The 24957-nt window shown below is 50.2% G+C and overlaps 1 protein-coding gene across 1 annotated transcript in view; it reads left to right on the forward strand.

Annotated features, from left to right (window-relative positions):
* Nucleotides 1–24957, forward strand: part of LOC115124680 (attractin-like) — a 258129-nt gene that overhangs the window by 50068 nt on the left and 183104 nt on the right. Inside the window, exons 4-5 of the mRNA XM_065004469.1 lie at nt 10979–11107; nt 21497–21699. Of these exons, the coding sequence (XP_064860541.1) occupies nt 10979–11107; nt 21497–21699 (332 nt within the window). The remainder of the gene's footprint in view (nt 1–10978; nt 11108–21496; nt 21700–24957) is intronic.

The following is a 24957-nucleotide window of genomic DNA, read 5'->3' on the forward strand; positions in this document are numbered from 1 at the left end:
GGTGATTGTAGATGGTGATGGTGGTGGTGATTGTAGATGGAGGTGGTGATTGTAGATGGAGGTGGTGATTGTAGATGGAGGTGGTGATTGTAGATGGAGGTGGTGGTGATTGTAGATGGAGGTGGTGGTGATTGTAGATGGAGGTGGTGGTGATTGTAGATGGAGGTGGTGGCGATTGTAGATGGAGGTGGTGGCGATTGTAGATGGAGGTGGTGGCGATTGTAGATGGAGGTGGTGATTGTAGATGGAGGTGGTGGCGATTGTAGATGGAGGTGGTGGCGATTGTAGATGGAGGTGGTGGCGATTGTAGGTGGAGGTGGTGATTGTAGGTGGAGGTGGTGATTGTAGGTGGAGGTGGTGATTGTAGAGGTGGTGATTGTAGTGGAGGTGGTGATTGTAGGTGGAGGTGGTGATTTAGGTGGAGGTGGTGAGGTGGAGGTGGTGATTGTAGGTGGAGGTGGTGATTGTAGGTGGAGGTGGTGATTGTAGATGGAGGTGGTTATTGTAGATGGAGGTGGTGATTGTAGATGGAGGTGGTGGTGATTGTAGATGGAGGTGGTGGTGAATGTAGATGGAGGTGGTGGTGATTGTAGATGGAGGTGGTGGTGATTGTAGATGGAGGTGGTGGTGATTGTAGATGGTGGTGGTGATTGTAGATGGTGGTGGTGATTGTAGATGGAGGTGGTGATTGTAGATGGAGGTGGGGATTGTAGATGGAGGTGGTGATTGGTAGATGGAGGTGGTGATTGTAGATGGAGGTGATTGTAGATGGAGGTGGTGATTGTAGATGGTGGTGGTGGTGATTGTAGGTGGAGGTGGTGATTGTAGGTGGAGGTGGTGATTGTAGATGGAGGTGGTGATTGTAGATGGAGGTGGTGATTGTAGATGGTGGTGGTGATTGTAGATGGTGGTGGTGATTGTAGATGGTGGTGGTGATTGTAGATGGTGGTGGTGCTTGTAGGTGGTGGTGGTGATTGTAGATGGTGGTGGTGATTGTAGATGGTGGTGGTGATTGTAGATGGTGGTGGTGATTGTAGATGATGGAGGTGGTGATTGTAGATGGTGGTGATTGTAGATGGAGGAGGTGGTGATTGTAGATGGTAGGTGGTGATTGTAGATGGTGGTGGTGGTGATTGTGATTGTAGATGGAGGTGGTGATTGTAGATGGAGGTGGTGGTTGTAGATGGAGGTGGTGATTGTAGGTGGAGGTGGTGATTGTAGATGGAGGTGGTGATTGTAGATGGTGGTGGTGATTGTAGATGGTGGTGGTGATTGTAGATGGAGGTGGTGATTGTAGGTGGTGGTGATTGTAGATGGAGGTGGTGATTGTAGATGGTGGTGGTGGTGATTGTAGATGGAGGTGGTGATTGGTGGTGGTTATTGTAGGTGGAGGTGGTGATTGTAGATGGTGGTGATTGTAGATTGGTGATTGTAGATGGAGGTGGTGATTGTAGATGGAGGTGGTGATTGTAGATGAGATGGAGGTGATTGTAGATGGTGGTGGTGATTGTAGATGGAGGTGGTGATTGTATATGGAGGAGGTGGTGATTGTAGATGGAGGAGGTGGTGATTGTAGATGGAGGAGGTGGTGATTGTAGATGGAGGAGGTGGTGATTGTAGATGGAGGGTGGTGATTGTAGATGGAGGAGGTGGTGATTGTAGATGGAGGAGGTGGTGATTGTAGATGGAGGTGGTGATTGTAGATTGTAGGTGGAGGTGGTGATTGTAGATGGTGGTGATTGTAGGTGGTGGTGGTGATTGTAGGTGGTGGTGGTGATTGTAGGTGGAGGTGGTGGTGATTGTAGGTGGAGGTGGTGGTGGTTGTAGATGGAGGAGGTGATTGTAGATGGTGGTGGTGATTGTAGATGGAGGTGATTGTAGATGGAGGTGGTGATTGTAGATGGTGGTGGTGGTGATTGTAGATGGTGGTGGTGGTGAGGTGGAGGTGGTGATTGTAGATGGAGGTGGTGATTGTAGATGGTGGTGGTGATTGTAGATGGTGGTGGTGATTGTAGATGGTGGTGGTGATTGTAGGTGGAGGTGGTGATTGTAGGTGGAGGTGGTGCTTGTAGGTGGAGGTGGTGATTGTAGATGGTGGTGGTGATTGTAGATGGTGGTGGTGATTGTAGATGGAGGTGGTGGTGATTGTAGATGGAGGAGGTGGTGATTGTAGATGGAGGAGGTGGTGATTGTAGATGGTGGTGGTGGTGGAGGTGATGATTGTAGATGGAGGTGGTGATTGTAGATGGAGGTGGTGATTGTAGATGGAGGTGGTGATTGTAGATGGAGGTGGTGATTGTAGATGGTGGTGATTGTAGATGGTGGTGGTGATTGTAGATGGAGGTGGTGATTGTAGATGGTGGTGGTGATTGTAGATGGAGGTGGTGATTGTAGGTGGTGGTGGTGATTGTAGATGGTGGTGATTGTAGATGGTGGTGGTGGTGGTGATTGTAGATGGAGGTGGTGATTGTAGATGGAGGTGGTTATTGTAGGTGGAGGTGGTGATTGTAGATGGTGGTGGTGGTGGTGGTGGTGGTGGTGGTGGTGATTGTAGATGGAGGTGGTGATTGTAGATGGAGGTGGTGATTGTAGATGGAGGTGGTGATTGTAGATGGAGGAGGTGATTGTAGATGGTGGTGGTGATTGTAGATGGAGGTGGTGATTGTAGATGGAGGAGGTGGTGATTGTAGATGGAGGAGGTGGTGATTGTAGATGGAGGAGGTGGTGATTGTAGATGGAGGAGGTGGTGATTGTAGATGGAGGAGGTGGTGATTGTAGATGGAGGAGGTGGTGATTGTAGATGGAGGAGGTGGTGATTGTAGATGGAGGAGGTGGTGATTGTAGATGGAGGTGGTGATTGTAGATGGAGGTGGTGATTGTAGATGGAGGTGGTGATTGTAGATGGAGGAGGTGGTGATTGTAGATGGAGAGGTGGTGATTGTAGATGGAGGAGGTGGTGATTGTAGATGGAGGAGGTGGTGATTGTAGATGGAGGAGGTGGTGATTGTAGATGGAGGAGGTGGTGATTGTAGATGGTGGTGGTGGTGATTGTAGATGGTGGTGGTGGTGATTGTAGATGGTGGTGGTGGTGATTGTAGATGGAGGTGGTGGTGATTGTAGATGGTGGTGGTGATTGTAGATGGAGGAGGTGGTGATTGTAGGTGGTGGTGGTGGTGATGATTGTAGATGGAGGTGGTGATTGTAGATGGTGGTGATTGTAGATGGAGGTGGTGATTGTAGGTGGTGGTGGTGATTGTAGGTGGAGGTGGTGATTGTAGGTGGAGGTGGTGATTGTAGATGGTGGTGGTGATTGTAGATGCAGGTGGTGATTGTAGATGCAGGTGGTGATTGTAGGTGCAGGTGGTGATTGTAGGTGGTGGTGGTGATTGTAGGTGGTGGTGGTGATTGTAGATGGTGGAGGTGGTGATTGTAGATGGAGGTGGTGATTGTAGGTGGTGGTGGTGATTGTAGGTGGTGATTGTAGATGGAGGTGGTGATTGTAGATGGAGGTGGTGATTGTAGGTGGAGGTGGTGATTGTAGGTGGAGGTGGTGATTGTAGGTGGTGGTGGTGATTGTAGATGCAGGTGGTGATTGTAGATGCAGGTGGTGATTGTAGGTGCAGGTGGTGATTGTAGGTGGTGGTGGTGATTGTAGATGGTGGAGGTGGTGATTGTAGATGGTGGAGGTGGTGATTGTAGATGGTGGAGGTGGTGATTGTAGATGGTGGAGGTGGTGATTGTAGATGGTGGAGGTGGTGATTGTAGATGGTGGAGGTGGTGATTGTAGATGGTGGAGGTGGTGATTGTAGATGGTGGTGGTGGTGATTGTAGATGGTGGTGGTGGTGATTGTAGATGGTGGTGGTGGTGATTGTAGATGGAGGAGGTGGTGATTGTAGATGGAGGAGGTGGTGATTGTAGGTGGAGGTGGTGGTGGTGGTGATTGTAGGTGGAGGTGGTGGTGATTGTAGATGGAGGTGGTGATTGTAGATGGTGGTGGTGATTGTAGATGCAGGTGGTGATTGTAGATGCAGGTGGAGGTGGTGGTGGTGATTGTAGGTGGTGGTGGTGATTGTAGATGGTGGTGGTGATTGTAGATGGTGGTGGTGATTGTAGATGGTGGTGGTGATTGTAGATGGTGGAGGTGGTGATTGTAGATGGTGGAGGTGGTGATTGTAGATGGTGGAGGTGGTGATTGTAGATGGTGGAGGTGGTGATTGTAGATGGTGGAGGTGGTGATTGTAGATGGTGGAGGTGGTGATTGTAGATGGTGGAGGTGGTGATTGTAGATGGAGGAGGTGGTGATTGTAGATGGAGGAGGTGGTGATTGTAGGTGGAGGTGGTGATTGTAGGTGGAGGTGGTGGTGGTGGTGATTGTAGGTGGAGGTGGTGGTGATTGTAGATGGAGGAGGTGGTGATTGTAGATGGTGGTGGTGATTGTAGATGCAGGTGGTGATTGTAGATGCAGGTGGAGGTGGTGGTGGTGATTGTAGGTGGTGGTGGTGATTGTAGATGGTGGTGGTGATTGTAGATGGTGGTGGTGATTGTAGATGGTGGTGGTGATTGTAGATGGTGGAGGTGGTGATTGTAGATGGTGGAGGTGGTGATTGTAGATGGTGGAGGTGGTGATTGTAGATGGTGGAGGTGGTGATTGTAGATGGTGGAGGTGGTGATTGTAGATGGTGGAGGTGGTGATTGTAGATGGTGGAGGTGGTGATTGTAGATGGTGGTGGTGGTGATTGTAGATGGTGGTGGTGATTGTAGATGGAGGAGGTGGTGATTGTAGATGGAGGAGGTGGTGATTGTAGATGGTGGTGGTGATTGTAGGTTGAGGTGGTGGTGGTGGTGATTGTAGATGGAGGAGGTGGTGATTGTAGATGGAGGAGGTGGTGATTGTAGATGGAGGAGGTGGTGATTGTAGATGGAGGAGGTGGTGATTGTAGGTGGAGGTGGTGATTGTAGGTGGAGGTGGTGATTGTAGATGGTGGTGGTGATTGTAGATGCAGGTGGTGATTGTAGGTGGAGGTGGTGATTGTAGGTGGTGGTGGTGATTGTAGGTGGTGGTGGTGATTGTAGGTGGTGGTGGTGATTGTGGTGGTGGTGATGGTGGTGGTGATTGTAGATGGTGATTGTAGATGGAGGTGGTGATTGTAGATGGAGGTGGTGATTGTAGATGGAGGTGGTGGTGATTGTAGATGGAGGTGGTGGTGATTGTAGATGGAGGTGGTGGTGATTGTAGATGGAGGTGGTGGTGATTGTAGATGGAGGTGGTGGTGATTGTAGATGGAGGTGGTGGCGATTGTAGATGGAGGTGGTGGCGATTGTAGATGGAGGTGGTGGCGATTGTAGATGGAGGTGGTGGCGATTGTAGATGGAGGTGGTGGCGATTGTAGATGGAGGTGGTGGCGATTGTAGATGGAGGTGGTGGCGATTGTAGATGGAGGTGGTGGCGATTGTAGGTGGAGGTGGTGATTGTAGGTGGAGGTGGTGATTGTAGATGGAGGTGGTGATTGTAGGTGGAGGTGGTGATTGTAGGTGGAGGTGGTGATTGTAGGTGGAGGTGGTGATTGTAGGTGGAGGTGGTGATTGTAGGTGGAGGTGGTGATTGTAGATGGAGGTGGTTATTGTAGATGGAGGTGGTGATTGTAGATGGAGGTGGTGGTGATTGTAGATGGAGGTGGTGGTGAATGTAGATGGAGGTGGTGGTGATTGTAGATGGAGGTGGTGGTGATTGTAGATGGAGGTGGTGGTGATTGTAGGTGGAGGTGGTGATTGTAGGTGGTGGTGATTGTAGGTGGAGGTGGTGATTGTAGATGGAGGTGGTTATTGTAGATGGAGGTGGTTATTGTAGATGGAGGTGGTGGTGATTGTAGATGGAGGTGGTGGTGATTGTAGATGGAGGTGGTGGTGATTGTAGATGGAGGTGGTGGTGATTGTAGATGGAGGTGGTGAATGTAGATGGAGGTGGTGGTGATTGTAGATGGAGGTGGTGGTGATTGTAGGTGGAGGTGGTGATTGTAGATGGTGGTGGTGATTGTAGATGGTGGTGGTGATTGTAGATGGAGGTGGTGATTGTAGGTGGAGGTGGTGATTGTAGATGGAGGTGGTGATTGTAGATGGAGGTGGTGATTGTAGATGGAGGTGGTGATTGTAGATGGTGGTGGTGATTGTAGATGGAGGTGGTGATTGTAGATGGTGGTGGTGATTGTAGATGGTGGTGGTGATTGTAGGTGGTGGTGGTGATTGTAGGTGGTGGTGGTGATTGTAGGTGGAGGTGGTGGTGATTGTAGATGGAGGTGGTGATTGTAGATGGTGGTGGTGATTGTAGATGGTGGTGGTGATTGTAGATGGTGGTGGTGATTGTAGATGGTGGTGGTGCTTGTAGGTGGAGGTGGTGATTGTAGATGGTGGTGGTGATTGTAGATGGTGGTGGTGATTGTAGATGGTGGTGGTGATTGTAGATGGTGGTGGTGATTGTAGATGGAGGAGGTGGTGATTGTAGATGGAGGAGGTGGTGATTGTAGATGGTGGTGGTGGTGGAGGTGATGATTGTAGATGGAGGTGGTGATTGTAGATGGAGGTGGTGATTGTAGATGGAGGTGGTGATTGTAGATGGAGGTGGTGATTGTAGATGGAGGTGGTGATTGTAGATGGAGGTGGTGATTGTAGATGGTGGTGGTGATTGTAGATGGTGGTGGTGATTGTAGATGGTGGTGGTGATTGTAGATGGAGGTGGTGATTGTAGATGGTGGTGGTGATTGTAGATGGTGGTGATTGTAGATGGTGGTGGTGGTGGTGGTGGTGGTGATTGTAGATGGAGGTGGTGATTGTAGATGGAGGTGGTTATTGTAGGTGGAGGTGGTGATTGTAGATGGTGGTGGTGGTGGTGGTGGTGGTGGTGATTGTAGATGGAGGTGGTGATTGTAGATGGAGGTGGTGATTGTAGATGGAGGAGGTGGTGATTGTAGATGGTGGTGGTGATTGTAGATGGAGGAGGTGGTGATTGTAGATGGAGGAGGTGGTGATTGTAGATGGAGGAGGTGGTGATTGTAGATGGAGGAGGTGGTGATTGTAGATGGAGGAGGTGGTGATTGTAGATGGAGGTGGTGATTGTAGATGGTGGTGGTGATTGTAGATGGTGGTGATTGTAGATGGTGGTGGTGGTGGTGGTGGTGGTGATTGTAGATGGAGGTGGTGATTGTAGATGGAGGTGGTTATTGTAGGTGGAGGTGGTGATTGTAGATGGTGGTGGTGGTGGTGGTGGTGGTGGTGATTGTAGATGGAGGTGGTGATTGTAGATGGAGGTGGTGATTGTAGATGGAGGAGGTGATTGTAGATGGTGGTGGTGATTGTAGATGGAGGAGGTGGTGATTGTAGATGGAGGAGGTGGTGATTGTAGATGGAGGAGGTGGTGATTGTAGATGGAGGAGGTGGTGATTGTAGATGGAGGAGGTGGTGATTGTAGATGGAGGAGGTGGTGATTGTAGATGGTGGTGGTGATTGTAGATGGAGGTGGTGATTGTAGGTGGAGGTGGTGATTGTAGATGGAGGTGGTGATTGTAGATGGAGGTGGTGATTGTAGATGGAGGTGGTGATTGTAGATGGTGGTGGTGATTGTAGATGGTGGTGGTGATTGTAGGTGGTGGTGGTGATTGTAGGTGGTGGTGGTGATTGTAGGTGGTGGTGGTGATTGTAGGTGGAGGTGGTGGTGATTGTAGGTGGAGGTGGTGGTGGTTGTAGATGGTGGTGGTGGTTGTAGATGGTGGTGGTGATTGTAGATGGAGGTGATGATTGTAGATGGTGGTGGTGGTGATTGTAGGTGGAGGTGGTGATTGTAGGTGGAGGTGGTGATTGTAGATGGAGGTGGTGATTGTAGATGGAGGTGGTGATTGTAGATGGTGGTGGTGATTGTAGATGGTGGTGGTGATTGTAGGTGGAGGTGGTGCTTGTAGGTGGAGGTGGTGCTTGTAGGTGGAGGTGGTGATTGTAGATGGTGGTGGTGATTGTAGATGGTGGTGGTGATTGTAGATGGTGGTGGTGATTGTAGATGGTGGTGGTGATTGTAGATGGAGGTGGTGGTGATTGTAGATGGAGGAGGTGGTGATTGTAGATGGAGGAGGTGGTGATTGTAGATGGTGGTGGTGGTGGAGGTGATGATTGTAGATGGAGGTGGTGATTGTAGATGGAGGTGGTGATTGTAGATGGAGGTGGTGATTGTAGATGGAGGTGGTGATTGTAGATGGAGGTGGTGATTGTAGATGGTGGTGGTGATTGTAGATGGAGGTGGTGATTGTAGATGGTGGTGGTGATTGTAGATGGTGGTGGTGATTGTAGATGGAGGTGGTGATTGTAGGTGGTGGTGGTGATTGTAGATGGTGGTGGTGATTGTAGATGGTGGTGGTGGTGGTGGTGGTGGTGATTGTAGATGGAGGTGGTGATTGTAGATGGAGGTGGTTATTGTAGGTGGAGGTGGTGATTGTAGATGGTGGTGGTGGTGGTGGTGGTGGTGATTGTAGATGGAGGTGGTGATTGTAGATGGAGGTGGTGATTGTAGATGGAGGTGGTGATTGTAGATGGAGGAGGTGATTGTAGATGGTGGTGGTGATTGTAGATGGAGGTGGTGATTGTAGATGGAGGAGGTGGTGATTGTAGATGGAGGAGGTGGTGATTGTAGATGGAGGAGGTGGTGATTGTAGATGGAGGAGGTGGTGATTGTAGATGGAGGAGGTGGTGATTGTAGATGGTGGTGGTGATTGTAGATGGAGGTGGTGATTGTAGATGGAGGTGGTGATTGTAGATGGAGGAGGTGGTGATTGTAGATGGAGGAGGTGGTGGTGATTGTAGATGGAGGAGGTGGTGATTGTAGATGGAGGAGGTGGTGATTGTAGATGGAGGAGGTGGTGATTGTAGATGGAGGAGGTGGTGATTGTAGATGGAGGAGGTGGTGATTGTAGATGGAGGAGGTGGTGATTGTAGATGGAGGAGGTGGTGATTGTAGATGGAGGAGGTGGTGATTGTAGATGGTGGTGGTGGTGATTGTAGATGGTGGTGGTGGTGATTGTAGATGGAGGTGGTGGTGATTGTAGATGGAGGAGGTGGTGATTGTAGGTGGTGGTGGTGTTGGTGATGATTGTAGATGGAGGTGGTGATTGTAGATGGAGGAGGTGGTGATTGTAGATGGTGGTGGTGATTGTAGATGGTGGTGGTGATTGTAGATGGAGGTGGTGATTGTAGGTGGAGGTGGTGATTGTAGATGGAGGTGGTGATTGTAGATGGAGGTGGTGATTGTAGATGGAGGTGGTGATTGTAGATGGTGGTGGTGATTGTAGATGGAGGTGGTGATTGTAGATGGTGGTGGTGATTGTAGATGGAGGTGGTGATTGTAGGTGGTGGTGGTGATTGTAGGTGGTGGTGGTGATTGTAGGTGGAGGTGGTGGTGATTGTAGGTGGAGGTGGTGGTGATTGTAGATGGAGGAGGTGATTGTAGATGGTGGTGGTGATTGTAGATGGAGGTGGTGATTGTAGATGGAGGTGGTGATTGTAGATGGAGGTGGTGATTGTAGATGGAGGTGGTGATTGTAGGTGGTGGTGGTTATTGTAGGTGGAGGTGGTTATTGTAGGTGGAGTTGGTTATTGTAGATGGAGGTGGTTATTGTATATGGAGGTGGTTATTGTAGATGGAGGTGGTTATTGTAGATGGAGGTGGTTATTGTAGATGGAGGTGGTTATTGTAGATGGAGGTGGTGGTTATTGTAGATGGAGGTGGTGGTGATTGTAGATGGAGGTGGTGATTGTAGATGGAGGTGGTGGTGATTGTAGATGGAGGTGGTGGTGATTGTAGATGGAGGTGGTTATTGTAGATGGAGGTGGTGGTGATTGTAGATGGAGGTGGTGGTGATTGTAGATGGAGGTGGTGGTGATTGTAGATGGTGGTGGTGATTGTAGATGGTGGATGGAGGTGGTGATTGTAGATGGAGGTGGTGATTGTAGATGGTGGATGGAGGTGGTGATTGTAGATGGAGGTGGTGATTGTAGGTGGAGGTGGTGATTGTAGGTGGAGGTGGTGATTGTAGGTGGAGGTGGTGATTGTAGGTGGAGGTGGTGATTGTAGATGGAGGTGGTTATTGTAGATGGAGGTGGTTATTGTAGATGGTGGTGGTGATTGTAGATGGTGGATGGAGGTGGTGATTGTAGATGGAGGTGGTGATTGTAGGTGGAGGTGGTGATTGTAGATGGAGGTGGTGATTGTAGATGGTGGTGGTGATTGTAGATGGTGGTGGTGATTGTAGATGGTGGTGGTGATTGTAGATGGAGGTGGTGATTGTAGATGGAGGTGGTGATTGTAGATGGAGGTGGTGATTGTAGATGGAGGTGGTGATTGTAGATGGAGGTGGTGATTGTAGATGGAGGTGGTGATTGTAGATGGAGGTGGTGATTGTAGATGGAGGTGGTGGTGATTGTAGATGGAGGTGGTGGTGATTGTAGATGGAGGTGGTGGTGATTGTAGGTTTGTGGTGATTGTAGGTTTGTGGTGATTGTAGGTTTGTGGTGATTGTAGGTTTGTGGTGATTGTAGGTTTGTGGTGATTGTAGGTAGACATCTGCTCCTCACTGCTGTTCTCAAACTGCTTTACTTGAATGTGTATTAACCTGCATAATGTTGTTACGAGATGTTGATTTACCTGGTTAACGATGAATTATTGATTTACCTGGTTAATGATGAATTATTGATTTACCTGGTTAATGATGAATTATTGATTTACCTGGTTAATGATGAATTATTGATTTACCTGGTTAACGATGAATTATTGATTTACCTGGTTAACGATGAATTATTGATTTACCTGGTTAATGATGAATTATTGATTTACCTGGTTAATGATGAATTATTGATTTACCTGGTTAATGATGAATTATTGATTTACCTGGTTAACGATGAATTATTCAGGGTGTTGATGGGTTTTGTCCATCCTTGTTGCAGTGGGTTGATAGTTCCTGAGCGCTATGGCAACGAGACTGTTCCGGAGGTGGTTTCACAGTCTGGTTACGCCCTCCTCCACTTCTTCAGCGACGCTGCTTATAACCTGACCGGTTTCAACATCTCATATAGGTAAGCCCTGACCCAGCGTCTCCTACAGGTGAGTCTGACCTTGCATGGCCTCTTCTTAATAACAGGTGAGTCTGGACAGTAGCTGCAGTAGCTCTTTACCAAAAGAGGAAAAGTGCAACTTTGTTTTGTCAGCTGGATTGCTAAATATAAAATGGAGTAGCAGTAAGAGATAATGAAGTTAGTTAACCAGGCTAACAGGAAGAGATAATGAAGTTAGTTAACCAGGCTAACAGGAAGAGATAATGAAGTTAGTTAACCAGGCTAACAGGGAGAGATAATGAAGTTAGTTAACCAGGCTAACAGTAAGAGATAATGAAGTTAGTTATCCAGGCTAACAGGAAGAGATAATGGAGTTAGTTAACCAGGCTAACAGGAAGAGATAATGAAGTTAGTTAACCAGGCTAACAGGAAGAGATAATGAAGTTAGTTAACCAGGCTAATTTGATTTATTTTTATTTTACCTTTATTTTACTAGGCAAGTCAGTTAAGAACAAATTCTTATTTTCAATGACGGCCTAGGAACAGTGGGTTAACTGCCTGTTCAGGGGCAGAACGACAGATTTGTACCTTGTCAGCTCGGGGGTTTGAACTTGCAACCTTTCGGTTACTAGTCCAACGCTCTAACCACTAGGCTACCCTGCCGCCCCACTAGGCTACCCTGCCGCCCCTAACAGGAAGAGATAATGAAGTTAGTTAACCATGCTAGCAGGAAGAGATAATGGAGTTAGTTAACCAGGCTGGCACGAAGAGATAATGAAGTTAACCAGGCTAGCAGGAAGAGATAATGGAGTTAGTTAACCAGGCTAACAGTAGGAGATAATGAGGTTAGTTAACCAGGCTAACAGGAAGAGATAATGAAGTTAGTTAACCAGGCTAACAGGAAGAGATAATGAAGTTAACCAGGAAGAGATAATGAAGTTAACCAGGAAGAGATAATGAAGTTAACCAGGCTAGCAGGAAGAGATAATGGAGTTAGTTAACCAGGCTAGCAGGAATAGATAATGAAGTTAGTTAACCAGGCTAACAGGAAGAGATAATGAAGTTAACCAGGCTAACAGGAAGAGATAATGAAGTTAGTTAACCAGGCTAACAGTAGGAGATAATGAAGTTAACCATGCTAACATGAATAGATAATGAAGTTAGTTAACCAGGCTTGTTAGCCCTGACCCCCAACATCTTTGAAAGGCACGACACAAACGACCCAGAGTTCTGCTGGGTACTAGTCCCGTCTCCATGGTGATACAATTCAAGTTGTGGTGTCTCAACGTGCCCCAGTGTCTTTCTCTCTCTGTAGTGTCTCAACGTGCCCCAGAGTCTCTCTGTAGTGTCTCAAAGTGCCCCAGTGTCTCTCTCTCTGTAGTGTCTCAACGTGCCCCAGTGTCTCTCTCTCTCTGTAGTGTCTCAACGTGCCCCAGAGTCTCTCTCTCTCTCTCTGTAGTGTCTCCACGTGCCCCAGTGTCTCTCTCTCTCTCTCTGTAGTGTCTCAACGTGCCCCAGTGTCTCTCTCTCTCTGTAGTGTCTCAACGTGCCCCAGTCTCTCTCTCTATAGTGTCTCAACGTGCCCCAGTGTCTCTCTCTCTGTGGTGTCTCAACGTGCCCCAGTGTCTCTCTCTCTGTAGTGTCTCAACGTGCCCCAGTCTCTCTCTCTCTCTGTAGTGTCTCATCGTGCCCCAGTGTCTCTCTCTCTCTCTCTCTCTGTAGTGTCTCAACGTGCCCCAGTGTCTCTCTCTCTCTCTCTCTCTCTGTAGTGTCTCAACGTGCCCCAGTCTCTCTCTCTCTGTAGTGTCTCATCGTGCCCCAGTGTCTCTCTCTCTGTAGTGTCTCAACGTGCCCCAGTGTCTCTCTCTCTCTCTGTAGTGTCTCAACGTGCCCCAGTGTCTCTCTCTGTGGTGTCTCAACGTGCCCCAGTGTCTCTCTCTCTGTAGTGTCTCAACGTGCCCCAGTGTCTCTGTAATGTATCATCGTGCCCCAATGTCTCTCTCTCTCTCTGTAGTGTCTCAACGTGCCCCAGTGTCTCTCTCTCTCTGTAGTGTCTCGACGTGCCCCAGTGTCTCTCTCTCTGTGGTGTCTCAACGTGCCCCAGTGTCTCTCTCTCTGTAGTGTCTCAACGTGCCCCAGTGTCTCTCTCTCTGTGGTGTCTCAACGTGCCCCAGTCTCTCTCTCTGTAGTGTCTCAACGTGCCCCAGTCTCTCTCTCTCTCTCTGTAGTGTCTCAACGTGCCCCAGTGTCTCTCTCTCTGTAGTGTCTCAACGTGCCCCAGTGTCTCTCTCTCTCTGTAGTGTCTCAACGTGCCCCAGTCTCTCTCTCTCTCTGTAGTGTCTCATCGTGCCCCAGTGTCTCTCTCTCTCTCTCTCTCTGTAGTGTCTCAACGTGCCCCAGTGTCTCTCTCTCTCTCTCTCTCTCTGTAGTGTCTCAACGTGCCCCAGTCTCTCTCTCTCTGTAGTGTCTCATCGTGCCCCAGTGTCTCTCTCTCTGTAGTGTCTCAACGTGCCCCAGTGTCTCTCTCTCTCAGTAGTGTCTCAACGTGCCCCAGTGTCTCTCTCTGTGGTGTCTCAACGTGCCCCAGTGTCTCTCTCTCTGTAGTGTCTCAACGTGCCCCAGTGTCTCTGTAATGTATCATCGTGCCCCAGTGTCTCTGTAGTGTCTCATCGTGCCCCAGTGTCTCTGTAGTGTCTCATCGTGCCCCAGTGTCTCTCTCTCTGTAGTGTCTCAACGTGCCCCAGTGTCTCTGTAGTGTCTCATCGTGCCCCAGTGTCTCTCTCTCTGTAGTGTCTCAACGTGCCCCAGTGTCTCTCTCTCTGTAGTGTCTCAACGTGCCCCAGTGTCTCTCTCTCTGTAGTGTCTCAACGTGTCCCAGTGTCTCTCTCTGTGGTGTCTCAACGTGCCCCAGTGTCTCTCTCTCTGTAGTGTCTCAATGTGCCCCAGTGTCTCTCTCTCTCTGTAGTGTCTCAACGTGCCCCAGTGTCTCTCTCTGTGGTGTCTCAACGTGCCCCAGTGTCTCTCTCTCTGTAGTGTCTCAACGTGCCCCAGTGTCTCTCTCTCTGTAGTGTCTCAACGTGCCCCAGTGTCTCTCTCTCTCTGTAGTGTCTCAACGTGCCCCAGTGTCTCTCTCTCTCTGTAGTGTCTCGACGTGCCCCAGTCTCTCTCTCTCTGTAGTGTCTCAACGTGCCCCAGTGTCTCTCTCTCTGTAGTGTCTCAACGTGCTCCAGTGTCTCTCTCTCTGTAGTGTCTCAACGTGCCCCAGTGTCTCTCTCTCTGTAGTGTCTCAACGTGTCCCAGTGTCTCTCTCTCTGTAGTGTATCAATGTGCCCCAGAGTCTCTCTGTAGTGTCTCAACGTGCCCCAGTGTCTCTCTCTCTGTAGTGTCTCAACGTGCCCCAGTGTCTCTCTCTCTGTAGTGTCTCAACGTGCCCCAGTGTCTCTCTCTCTCTGTAGTGTCTCAACGTGCCCCAGTGTCTCTCTCTCTCTCTGTAGTGTCTCAACGTGCCCCAGTCTCTCTCTCTCTCTCTCTGTAGTGTCTCAACGTGCCCCAGTGTCTCTCTCTCTGTAGTGTCTCAACGTGCCCCAGTGTCTCTCTCTCTGTAGTGTCTCAACGTGCCCCAGTCTCTCTCTGTAGTGTCTCAACGTGCCCCAGTGTCTCTCTCTCTCTCTCTCTCTGTAGTGTCTCAACGTGCCCCAGTGTCTCTGTCTCTCTCTCTCTGTAGTGTCTCAACGTGCCCCAGTCTCTCTCTCTCTCTGTAGTGTCTCAACGTGCCCCAGTGTCTCTCTCTCTCTCTGTAGTGTCTCAACGTGCCCCAGTGTCTCTCTCTCTCTCTCTGTAGTGTCTCAACGTGCCCCAGTCTCTCTCTCTCTGTAGTGTCTCAACGTGCCCCAGTGTCTCTCTCTCTGTAGTGTCTCAACGTGCTCCAGTGTCTCTCTGTAGTGTCTCAACGTGCCCCAGTGTCTCAACGTGTCCCAGTGTCTCTCTCTCTGTAGTGTATCAATGTGCCCCAGTGTCTCTCTCTCTGTAGTGTCTCAACGTGCCCCAGTGTCTCTCTCTCTGTAGTGTCTCAACGTGCCCCAGTGTCTCTCTCTCTGTAGTGTCTCAACGTGTCCCAGTGTCTCTCTCTCTCTCTCTCTCTCTCTCTCTGTAGTGTCTCAACGTGCCCCAGTGTCTCTCTCTCTCTCTCTCTGTAGTGTCTCAACGTGCCCCAGTGTCTCTCTCTCTCTCTGTAGTGTCTCAACGTGCCCCAGTGTCTCTCTGTAGTGTCTCAACGTGCCCCAGCGTCTCTCTCTCTGTAGTGTCTCAATGTGCCCCAGAGTCTCTCTCTCTGTAGTGTCTCAACGTGCCCCAGTCTCTCTCTCTCTCTCTCTCTGTGGTGTCTCAACGTGCCCCAGTGTCTCTCTCTCTGTAGTGTCTCAACGTGCCCCAGTGTCTCTCTCTCTGTAGTGTCTCAACGTGCCCCAGTGTCTCTCTCTCTGTAGTGTCTCAACGTGCCCCAGAGTCTCTCTCTCTGTAGTGTCTCAACGTGCCCCAGTGTCTCTCTCTCTCTCTCTCTCTCTCTGTGGTGTCTCAACGTGCCCCAGTGTCTCTCTCTCTGTAGTGTCTCAAAGTGCCCCAGTGTCTCTCTCTCTGTAGTGTCTCAACGTGCCCCAGTGTCTCTCTCTCTATAGTGTCTCAACGTGCCCCAGAGTCTCTCTCTCTGTGGTGTCTCAACGTGCCCCAGTGTCTCTCTCTCTGTAGTGTCTCAACGTGCCCCAGTGTCTCTCTCTCTGTAGTGTCTCAACGTGCCCCAGTGTCTCTCTCTCTGTAGTGTCTCAACGTGCCCCAGTGTCTCTCTCTCTGTGGTGTCTCAACGTGCCCCAGTGTCTCTCTCTCTGTGGTGTCTCAACGTGCCCCAGTGTCTCTCTCTCTGTAGTGTCTCAACGTGCCCCAGTGTCTCTCTCTCTGTAGTGTCTCAACGTGCCCCAGTGTCTCTCTGTAGTGTCTCAACGTGCCCCAGTGTCTCTCTCTCTGTAGTGTCTCAACGTGCCCCAGTGTCTCTCTCTGTAGTGTCTCAACGTGCCCCAGTGTCTCTCTCTCTGTAATGTCTCAACGTGCCCCAGTGTCTCTCTCTATAGTGTCTCAACGTGCCCCAGTGTCTCTCTCTCTGTAGTGTCTCAACGTGCCCCAGAGTCTCTCTCTCTGTAGTGTCTCAACGTGCCCCAGAGTCTCTCTCTCTGTGGTGTCTCAACGTGCCCCAGTGTCTCTCTCTCTGTAGTGTCTCAACGTGCCCCAGTGTCTCTCTCTCTGTAGTGTCTCAACGTGCCCCAGTGTCTCTCTCTCTGTAGTGTCTCAACGTGCCCCAGTGTCTCTCTCTCTGTAGTGTCTCAACGTGCCCCAGTGTCTCTCTCTGTGGTGTCTCAACGTGCCCCAGTGTCTCTCTCTGTGGTGTCTCAACGTGCCCCAGTGTCTCTCTCTCTGTAGTGTCTCAAAGTGCCCCAGTGTCTCTCTCTGTAGTGTCTCAACGTGCCCCAGTGTCTCTCTCTCTATAGTGTCTCAACGTGCCCCAGTGTCTCTCTCTCTGTAGTGTCTCAACGTGCCCCAGTGTCTCTCTCTGTGGTGTCTCAACGTGCCCCAGTGTCTCTCTCTGTGGTGTCTCAACGTGCCCCAGTGTCTCTCTCTGTAGTGTCTCAACGTGCCCCAGTGTCTCTCTCTATAGTGTCTCAACGTGCCCCAGTGTCTCTCTCTCTGTAGTGTCTCAACGTGCCCCAGAGTCTCTCTCTCTGTAGTGTCTCAACGTGCCCCAGAGTCTCTCTCTCTGTGGTGTCTCAACGTGCCCCAGTGTCTCTCTCTCTGTAGTGTCTCAACGTGCCCCAGTGTCTCTCTCTCTGTAGTGTCTCAACGTGCCCCAGTGTCTCTCTCTCTGTAGTGTCTCAACGTGCCCCAGTGTCTCTCTCTCTGTAGTGTCTCAACGTGCCCCAGTGTCTCTCTCTGTGGTGTCTCAACGTGCCCCAGTGTCTCTCTCTGTGGTGTCTCAACGTGCCCCAGTGTCTCTCTCTCTGTAGTGTCTCAAAGTGCCCCAGTGTCTCTCTCTGTAGTGTCTCAACGTGCCCCAGTGTCTCTCTCTCTATAGTGTCTCAACGTGCCCCAGTGTCTCTCTCTCTGTAGTGTCTCAACGTGCCCCAGTGTCTCTCTCTGTGGTGTCTCAACGTGCCCCAGTGTCTCTCTCTGTGGTGTCTCAACGTGCCCCAGTGTCTCTCTCTGTAGTGTCTCAACGTGCCCCAGTGTCTCTCTCTGTAGTGTCTCAACGTGCCCCAGTGTCTCTCTCTCTGTAGTGTCTCAACGTGCCCCAGTGTCTCTCTCTGTAGTGTCTCAACGTGCCCCAGTGTCTCTCTCTCTCTCTCTCTCTCTCTCTCTGTAGTGTCTCAACGTGTCCCAGTGTCTCTCTCTCTGTAGTGTCTCAACGTGCCCCAGTCTCTCTCTCTCTCTCTCTCTGTAGTGTCTCAACGTGCCCCAGTGTCTCTCTGTAGTGTCTCAACGTGCCCCAGTGTCTCTCTCTCTGTAGTGTCTCAACGTGCCCCAGTGTCTCTCTCTCTGTAGTGTCTCAACGTGCCCCATTGTCTCTCTCTCTGTAGTGTCTCAACGTGCCCCAGTGTCTCTCTCTGTAGTGTCTCAACGTGCCCCAGTGTCTCTCTCTCTGTAGTGTCTCAACGTGCCCCAGTGTCTCTCTCTATAGTGTCTCAACGTGCCCCAGTGTCTCTCTCTCTGTAGTGTCTCAACGTGCCCCAGTGTCTCTCTCTCTGTAGTGTCTCAACGTGCCCCAGTGTCTCTCTGTAGTGTCTCAACGTGCCCCAGAGTCTCTCTCTCTGTAGTGTCTCAACGTGCCCCAGTCTCTCTCTCTATAGTGTCTCAACGTGCCCCAGTGTCTCTCTCTCTGTGGTGTCTCAACGTGCCCCAGTGTCTCTCTCTCTGTGGTGTCTCAACGTGCCCCAGTGTCTCTCTCTCTGTAGTGTCTCAACGTGCCCCAGTGTCTCTCTCTCTGTAGTGTCTCAACGTGCCCCAGTGTCTCTCTCTCTGTAGTGTCTCAACGTGCCCCAGTGTCTCTCTCTGTAGTGTCTCAACGTGCCCCAGTGTCTCTCTCTCTGTAGTGTCTCAACGTGCCCCAGTGTCTCTCTCTCTGTAGTGTCTCAACGTGCCCCAGTGTCTCTCTCTCTCTGTAGTGTCTCAACGTGCCCCAGTGTCTCTCTCTCTGTAGTGTCTCAACGTGCCCCAGTGTCTCTCTCTCTGTAGTGTCTCAACGTGCCCCAGTGTCTCTCTCTCTGTAGTGTCTCAACGTGCCCCAGTGTCTCTCTCTCTGTGGTGTCTCAACGTGCCCCAGTGTCTCTCTCTCTGTAGTGTCTCAACGTGCCCCAGTCTCTCTCTCTCTGTAGTGTCTCAACGTGCCCAGGGTCTCTCTCTCTCTCTCTCTCTCTCTCTCTCTGTAGTGTCTCAACGTGCCCCAGTGTCTCTCTCTCTCTCTCTGTAGTGTCTCAACGTGCCCCAGTCTCTCTCTCTCTGTAGTGTCTCAACGTGCCCCAGTGTCTCTCTCTCTCTCTCTCTGTAGTGTCTCAACGAGCCCCAGTGTCTCTCTCTCTCTCTCTCTCTGTAGTGTCTCAACGAGCCCCAGTGTCTGTCTCTCTCTCTCTCTCTCTGTAGTGTCTCAACGTGCCCCAGTGTCTCTCTCTCTGTAGTGTCTCAACGTGCCCCAGTCTCTCTCTCTCTCTGTAGTGTCTCAACGAGCCCCAGTGTCTCTCTCTCTCTGTAGTGTCTCAACGTGCCCCAGTCTCTCTCTCTCTCTGTAGTGTCTCAACGTGCCCCAGTCTCTCTCTCTCTCTCTCTGTAGTGTCTCAACTTGCCCCAGTATCTCTCTCTCTCTGTAGTGTCTCAACGTGCCCCAGTGTCTCTCTCTCTCTGTAGTGTCTCAACGTGCCCCAGTCTCTCTCTTTCTCTCTCTCTGTAGTGTCTCAACTTGCCCCAGTGTCTCTCTCTCTCTGTAGTGTCTCAACGTGCCCCAGTCTCTCTCTCTCTCTGTAGTGTCTCAACGTGCCCCAGTCTCTCTCTCTCTCTCTCTCTGTAGTGTCTCAACGTGCCCCAGTCTCTCTCTCTCTCTCTCTCTCTCTCTGTAGTGTCTCAACTTGCCCCAGTGTCTCTCTCTCTATAGTGTCTCAACGTGCCCCAGTGTCTCTCTCTCTATAGTGTCTCAACGTGCCCCAGTGTCTCTCTCTCTGTTGTGTCTCAACGTGCCCCAGTCTCTCTCTCTCTCTCTCTCTGTAGTGTCTCAACTTGCCCCAGTATCTCTCTCTCTCTCTCTGTAGTGTCTCAACTTGCCCCAGTATCTCTCTCTCTCTCTGTAGTGTCTCAACGTGCCCCAGTCTCTCTCTCTCTCTCTCTGTAGTGTCTCAACGTGCCCCAGTGTCTCTCTCTCTGTAGTGTCTCAACGAGCCCAAACACCAAACCTGTCGACTGCTGCAGCCAGAATAACATGAAATAGAAGCAGACTGTCTAATGCTCATGTGTGTCATTCTTCGTTCTACAACATTTGACGCTGTAGAGTTTTATGTTATGAACCCCTTGTCTCCTCATTAGCATACATCATTACACTTGATTGAACAATTAATCAGTATATTTAAATACCTTCTAATCTCATCACTCTTCCTTCCTGTCTTATGTCTCTCTCTCTCTCTCACCTCCCCCTGTCACCTCTCTCTTCCTCCCCCTGTCACCTCTCTCTTCCTCCCCTGTCACCTCTCTCTTCCTCCCCTGTCACCTCTCTCTTCCTCCCCTGTCACCCCTCTCTTCCTCCCCTGTCACCCCTCTCTTCCTCCCCTGTCACCCTCTTCCTCCCCTGTCACCCCTCTCTTCCTCCCCTGTCACCCCTCTCTTCCTCCCCCTGTCACCCCTCTCTTCCTCCCCTGTCACCTCTCTCTCTTCCTCCCCTCCCCTGTCACCTCTCTCTTCCTCCCCTGTCACCCCACTCTTCCTCCCCCTGTCATCTCTCTCTTCCTCCCCTGTCACCTCTCTCTTCCTCCCCTGTCACCTCTCTCTTCCTCCCCCGTCACCTCTCTTCCTCCCCTGTCACCTCTCTCTTCCTCCCCTGTCACCTCTCTCTTCCTCCCCTGTCACCTCTCTTCCTCCCTGTCACCTCTCTCTTCCTCCCCCTGTCACCTCTCTCTTCCTCCCCCTGTCATCTCTCTTTTCCTCCCCCTGTCATCTCTCTTTTCCTCCCCCTGTCATCTCTCTCTTCCTCCCCCTGTCACCTCTCTCTTCCTCCCCCTGTCACCTCTCTCTTCCTCCCCTCTCTCTTCCTCCCCTGTCACCTCTCTCTTCCTCCCCTCTTCCTCCCCTGTCACCTCTCTCTTCCTCCCTCTCTTCTTCCTCCCTCTCTCTTCCTCCCCTCTCTCTTCCCCCTGTCACCTCTCTCTTCCTCCCTCTCTCTTCCTCCCCTGTCACCTCTCTCTTCCTCCCCTCTCTTCCTCCCCTGTCACTCTCTCTTCCTCCCCTCTCTTCCTCCCCTGTCACCTCTCTCTTCCTCCCCTGTCACCTCTCTCTTCCTCCCCCTGTCACCTCTCTCTTCCTCCCTCTCTCTTCCTCCCTCTCTCTTCCTCCCCCTGTCATCTCTCTCTTCCTCCCCTGTCATCTCTCTCTTCCTCCCCTGTCACCTCTCTCTTCCTCCCCTGTCACCTCTCTTCCTCCCCCTGTCACCTCTCTCTTCCTCCCCTGTCACCTCTCTCTTCCTCCCCTGTCATCTCTCTTTTTCCTCCCCTGTCATCTCTCTTTTCCTCCCCCTGTCATCTCTCTTCCTCCCCCTGTCACCTCCTCTCTCTTCCTCCCCCTGTCACCTCTCTCTTCCTCTGTCCTCCCCTCTCTTCCTCCCCTGTCACCCTCTCTTCCTCCCCTCTCTCTTCCTCACCTCTCTCTCCTCTTCCTCCCCTCTCTTCTTCCTCCCCTCTTCCTCTTCTTCCTCCCCTCTCTCTTCCTCCCTCTCTCTTCCTCCCCTCTCTTCCTCCCCTGTCACCTCTTCCTCCCTGTCACCTCTCTCTTCCTCCCCTGTCACCTCTCTCTTCCTCCCCTCTCTCTTCCTCCCCTCTCTCTTCCTCCCCTGTCACCTCTCTCTTCCTCCCCTCTCTCTTCCTCCCCTGTCACCTCTCTCTTCCTCCCCCTGTCACCTCTCTCTTCCTCCCCCTGTCACCTCTCTCTTCCTCCCCCTGGCACCTCTCTCTTCCTCCCCTGGCACCTCTCTCTTCCTCCCCTGGCACCTCTCTCTTCCTCCCCTGTCACCTCTCTTCCTCCCCTGTCACCTCTCTCTTCCTCCCCTGTCACCTCTCTCTTCCTCCCCCTGTCACCTCTCTCTTCCTCCCCTGTCACCTCTCTCTTCCTCCCCTCCCTCAGTGTGAACACGTGCCCTAACAACTGTTCTGGCCGAGGGGAGTGTCGCGTTGGGAACTCAACAGGTGCTGTATATTGTGACTGTGAATCCAATTGGAAAGGCGAGGCCTGTGATATCCCTTACTGCCTGTCAGACTGTGGTTGGCCTGACAGGGGACACTGCCTTCAGGACACAAAGACATGTCGATGCCAGCCTGGGTGGCAAGGTGGGCACAGTCTCTTATCTAACTAAAAGGCCAGTATTCAGTAATAATTTCGGAGTATGTATGCTTATCGATCAGCACTCTTACACTCAGCCACTAATGTTATTGACCTCTGATTGTGTTCTACGTATAAGAGACTCATCACATTGTCTATGACTTAATACGTACAGTTGAAGTAGGAAGTTTAGGTTGTAGTCATTAAAACTCCACACATTTCTTGTTAACACACTATAGTTTTGTCAAGTCGGTTAGGACATCTACTTTGTACATGACACAAGTCATTTTTCCAACAATTGTTTACAGACAGATTATTTCACTTATAATTCATTGCATCACAATTCCAGTTGGTCAGAAGTTTACATACACTGAGTTGACTGTGCCTTTAAACAGCTTGGAACATTCCAGAAAATTATGTCATGGCTTTAGAAGCTTCTGATAGGCTAATTGACATCATTTGAGTCATTTGGAGGTGTAACTGTGGATGTATTTCAAGGCCTACCTTCAAACTCGGTGCCTCTTTGCTTGACATCATGGGATAATCAAAAGAAATCAGCATTGAAGACCTCCACAAGTCTTGTTCATCCTTGGGAGCAATTTCCAAATGTCTGAAGGTACCACGTTCATCTGTACAAACAATAGTACGCAAGTATAAACACCATGGGACCACGCAGCCGTCATACCGCTCAGGAAGGAGATGCGTTCTGTCTCCTAGAGATGTACGTACTTTGGTGTGAAAAGTGCAAATCAATCCCAGAACAACAGCAAAGGACCTTGTGAAGATGCTGGAGGAAACAGGTACAAAAGTATCTACATCCACAGTAAAACAAGTCTTATATCGACATAACCTGAAAGGCCGCTCAGCAAGGAATAAGCCACTGCTCCAAAACCCCCATAAAAAAAACTATGGTTTGCAACTGCACATGGGGACAAAGATCGTACTTTTTGGAGAAATGTCCTCTGGTCTGATGAAACAAAAATGGAACTGTTTGGCCATAATGACCATCGTTATGTTTGGAGGAAAAAGGGGGAGGCATGCAAGCCGAAGAACACCATCCCAACCGTGAAGCATGGGGGTGGCAGCATCATGTTGTGTGGGTGCTTTGCTGCAGGAGGGACTGGTGCACTTCACAAAATAGATGGCATCATGAGGGAGGACAATTATGTGGACATATTGAAGCAACATCTCAAGACATCAGTCAGGAAGTTAAAGCCTGGTCGCAAATGGGTCTTCCAAGTGGACAATGACCCCAAGCATACTTCCAAAGTTGTGCAAAATGGCTTAAGGACAACAAAGTCAAGGTATTGGAGTGGCCATCACAAAGCCCTGACCTCAATCCTATAGAAAATTTGTGGGCAGAACTGAAAAAGTTTGCGTGAGCAAGGAGGCCTACAAACCTGATTCAGTTACACCAGCTCTGTCAGGTGAAATGGGTCAGAATTCACCCAATTCTGCTGAAATACATTTATTTTTCAGTTATTTTACCAGGTAAGTTGACTGAGAACACATTCTCATTGACCTGGGGAATAGTTACAGGTGAGAGGAGGGGGATGAATGAACCAATTGTAAACTGGGGATTATTAGGTGACCGTGATGTTTTGAGGACAGATTGGGAATTTTATCTTAGAGGTGTTACCCCTAGTCTTATGATAAGTGCCATGGGATCTTTAATGACCTCAGAGAGTCAGGACACCCGTTTAACGTCCCATCCAAAAGACGGCACCCTGCACAGGGCAGTGTCCCCAATCACTGCCCTGGGGAATTGGGATATTAATTTAGACCAGAGGAAAGAGTGCCTCCTACTGGCCATCCAACACCACTTCCAGCAGCATCTGGTCTCCCATCCAGGGACTGACCAGGACCAACCCTGTTTTTCTCTCTTTCTCTCACTCTGTTTTATAATTATTTCTCTCGCTGGGTTTCTCTCGCTCTGTTTCTCTCGCTCTGTTTCTCTCGCTCTGTTTCTCTCGCTGGGTTTCTCTCGCTGGGTTTCTCTCGCTCTGTTTCTCTCGCTGGGTTTCTCTCGCTCTGTTTCTCTCATTGGGTTTCTCTCGCTCTGTTTCTCTCGCTGGGTTTCTCTCGCTCGGTTTCTCTCGCTGGGTTTCTCTCGCTCTGTTTCTCTCGCTGGGTTTCTCTCGCTCTGTTTCTCTCGCTGGGTTTCTCTCGCTCTGTTTCTCTCGCTGGGTTTCTCTCGCTCTGTTTCTCTTGCTGGGTTTCTCTCGCTCTGTTTCTCTAGCTGGGTTTCTCTCGCTCTGTTTCTCTCGCTGGGTTTCTCTCGCTCTGTTTCTCTCGCTGGGTTTCTCTCGCTCTGTTTCTCTCGCTGGGTTTCTCTCGCTCTGTTTCTCTCGCTGGGTTTCTCTCGCTCTGTTTCTCTCGCTGGGTTTCTCTCGCTCTGTTTCTCTCACTCGGTTGCTCTCTGTTGCTCTCATACGGTCTCTCTCTGTTGCTCTCATACGGTCTCGCTCTGTTGCTCTCATACGGTCTCGCTCTGTTGCTCTCATACGGTCTCTCTCTGTTGCTCTCATACGGTCTCACTCTGTTTCTCTCATACGGTCTCTCTGTTGCTCTCATACGGTTCTCTCTGTTGCTCTCATACGGTCTCTCTCTGTTGTTTTCTCTCGCTCTGTTGCTCTCATACGGTCTCTCTCTGTTGTTTCTCATACGGTCTCTCTCTGTTGCTCTCATACGGTCTCTCTCTGTTGCTCTCATATGGTCTCGCTCTGTTGCTCTCATACGGTCTCTCTCTGTTTCTCTCATACGGTCTCTCTCTGTTTCTCTCATAAGGTTTCTCTCTGTTTCTCTCATACGGTTTTCTCTCTCTGTTGCTCTCATACGGTTCTCTCTGTTTCTCTGTACGGTCTCGCTCTGTTTCTCTCTATACGGTCTCTCTCTGTTTCTCTCATACGGTCTGCTCTCTGTTGCTCTCATACGGTCTCGCTCTGTTTCTCTCATACGGTCTCTCTCTGTTGCTCTCATACGGTCTCTCTCTGTTTCTCTCATACGGTCTCACTCTGTTTCTCTCATACGGTCTCTCTCTGTTTCTCTCATACGGTCTCTCTCTGTTTCTCTCCATACGGTCTCACTCTGTTTCTCTCATACGGTCTCTCTCTGTTGCTCTCATACGGTCTCTCTCTGTTTCTCTCATACGGTCTCTCTCTGTTGCTCTCATACGGTCTCACTCTGTTTCTCTCATACGGTCTCTCTCTGTTTCTCTCATACGGTCTCTCTCTGTTTCTCTCATACGGTCTCTCTCTGTTGCTCTC

The sequence above is a fragment of the Oncorhynchus nerka genome, linkage group LG18 (assembly GCF_034236695.1).
Source record: "Oncorhynchus nerka isolate Pitt River linkage group LG18, Oner_Uvic_2.0, whole genome shotgun sequence".
NCBI lineage: Eukaryota > Metazoa > Chordata > Actinopteri > Salmoniformes > Salmonidae > Oncorhynchus > Oncorhynchus nerka.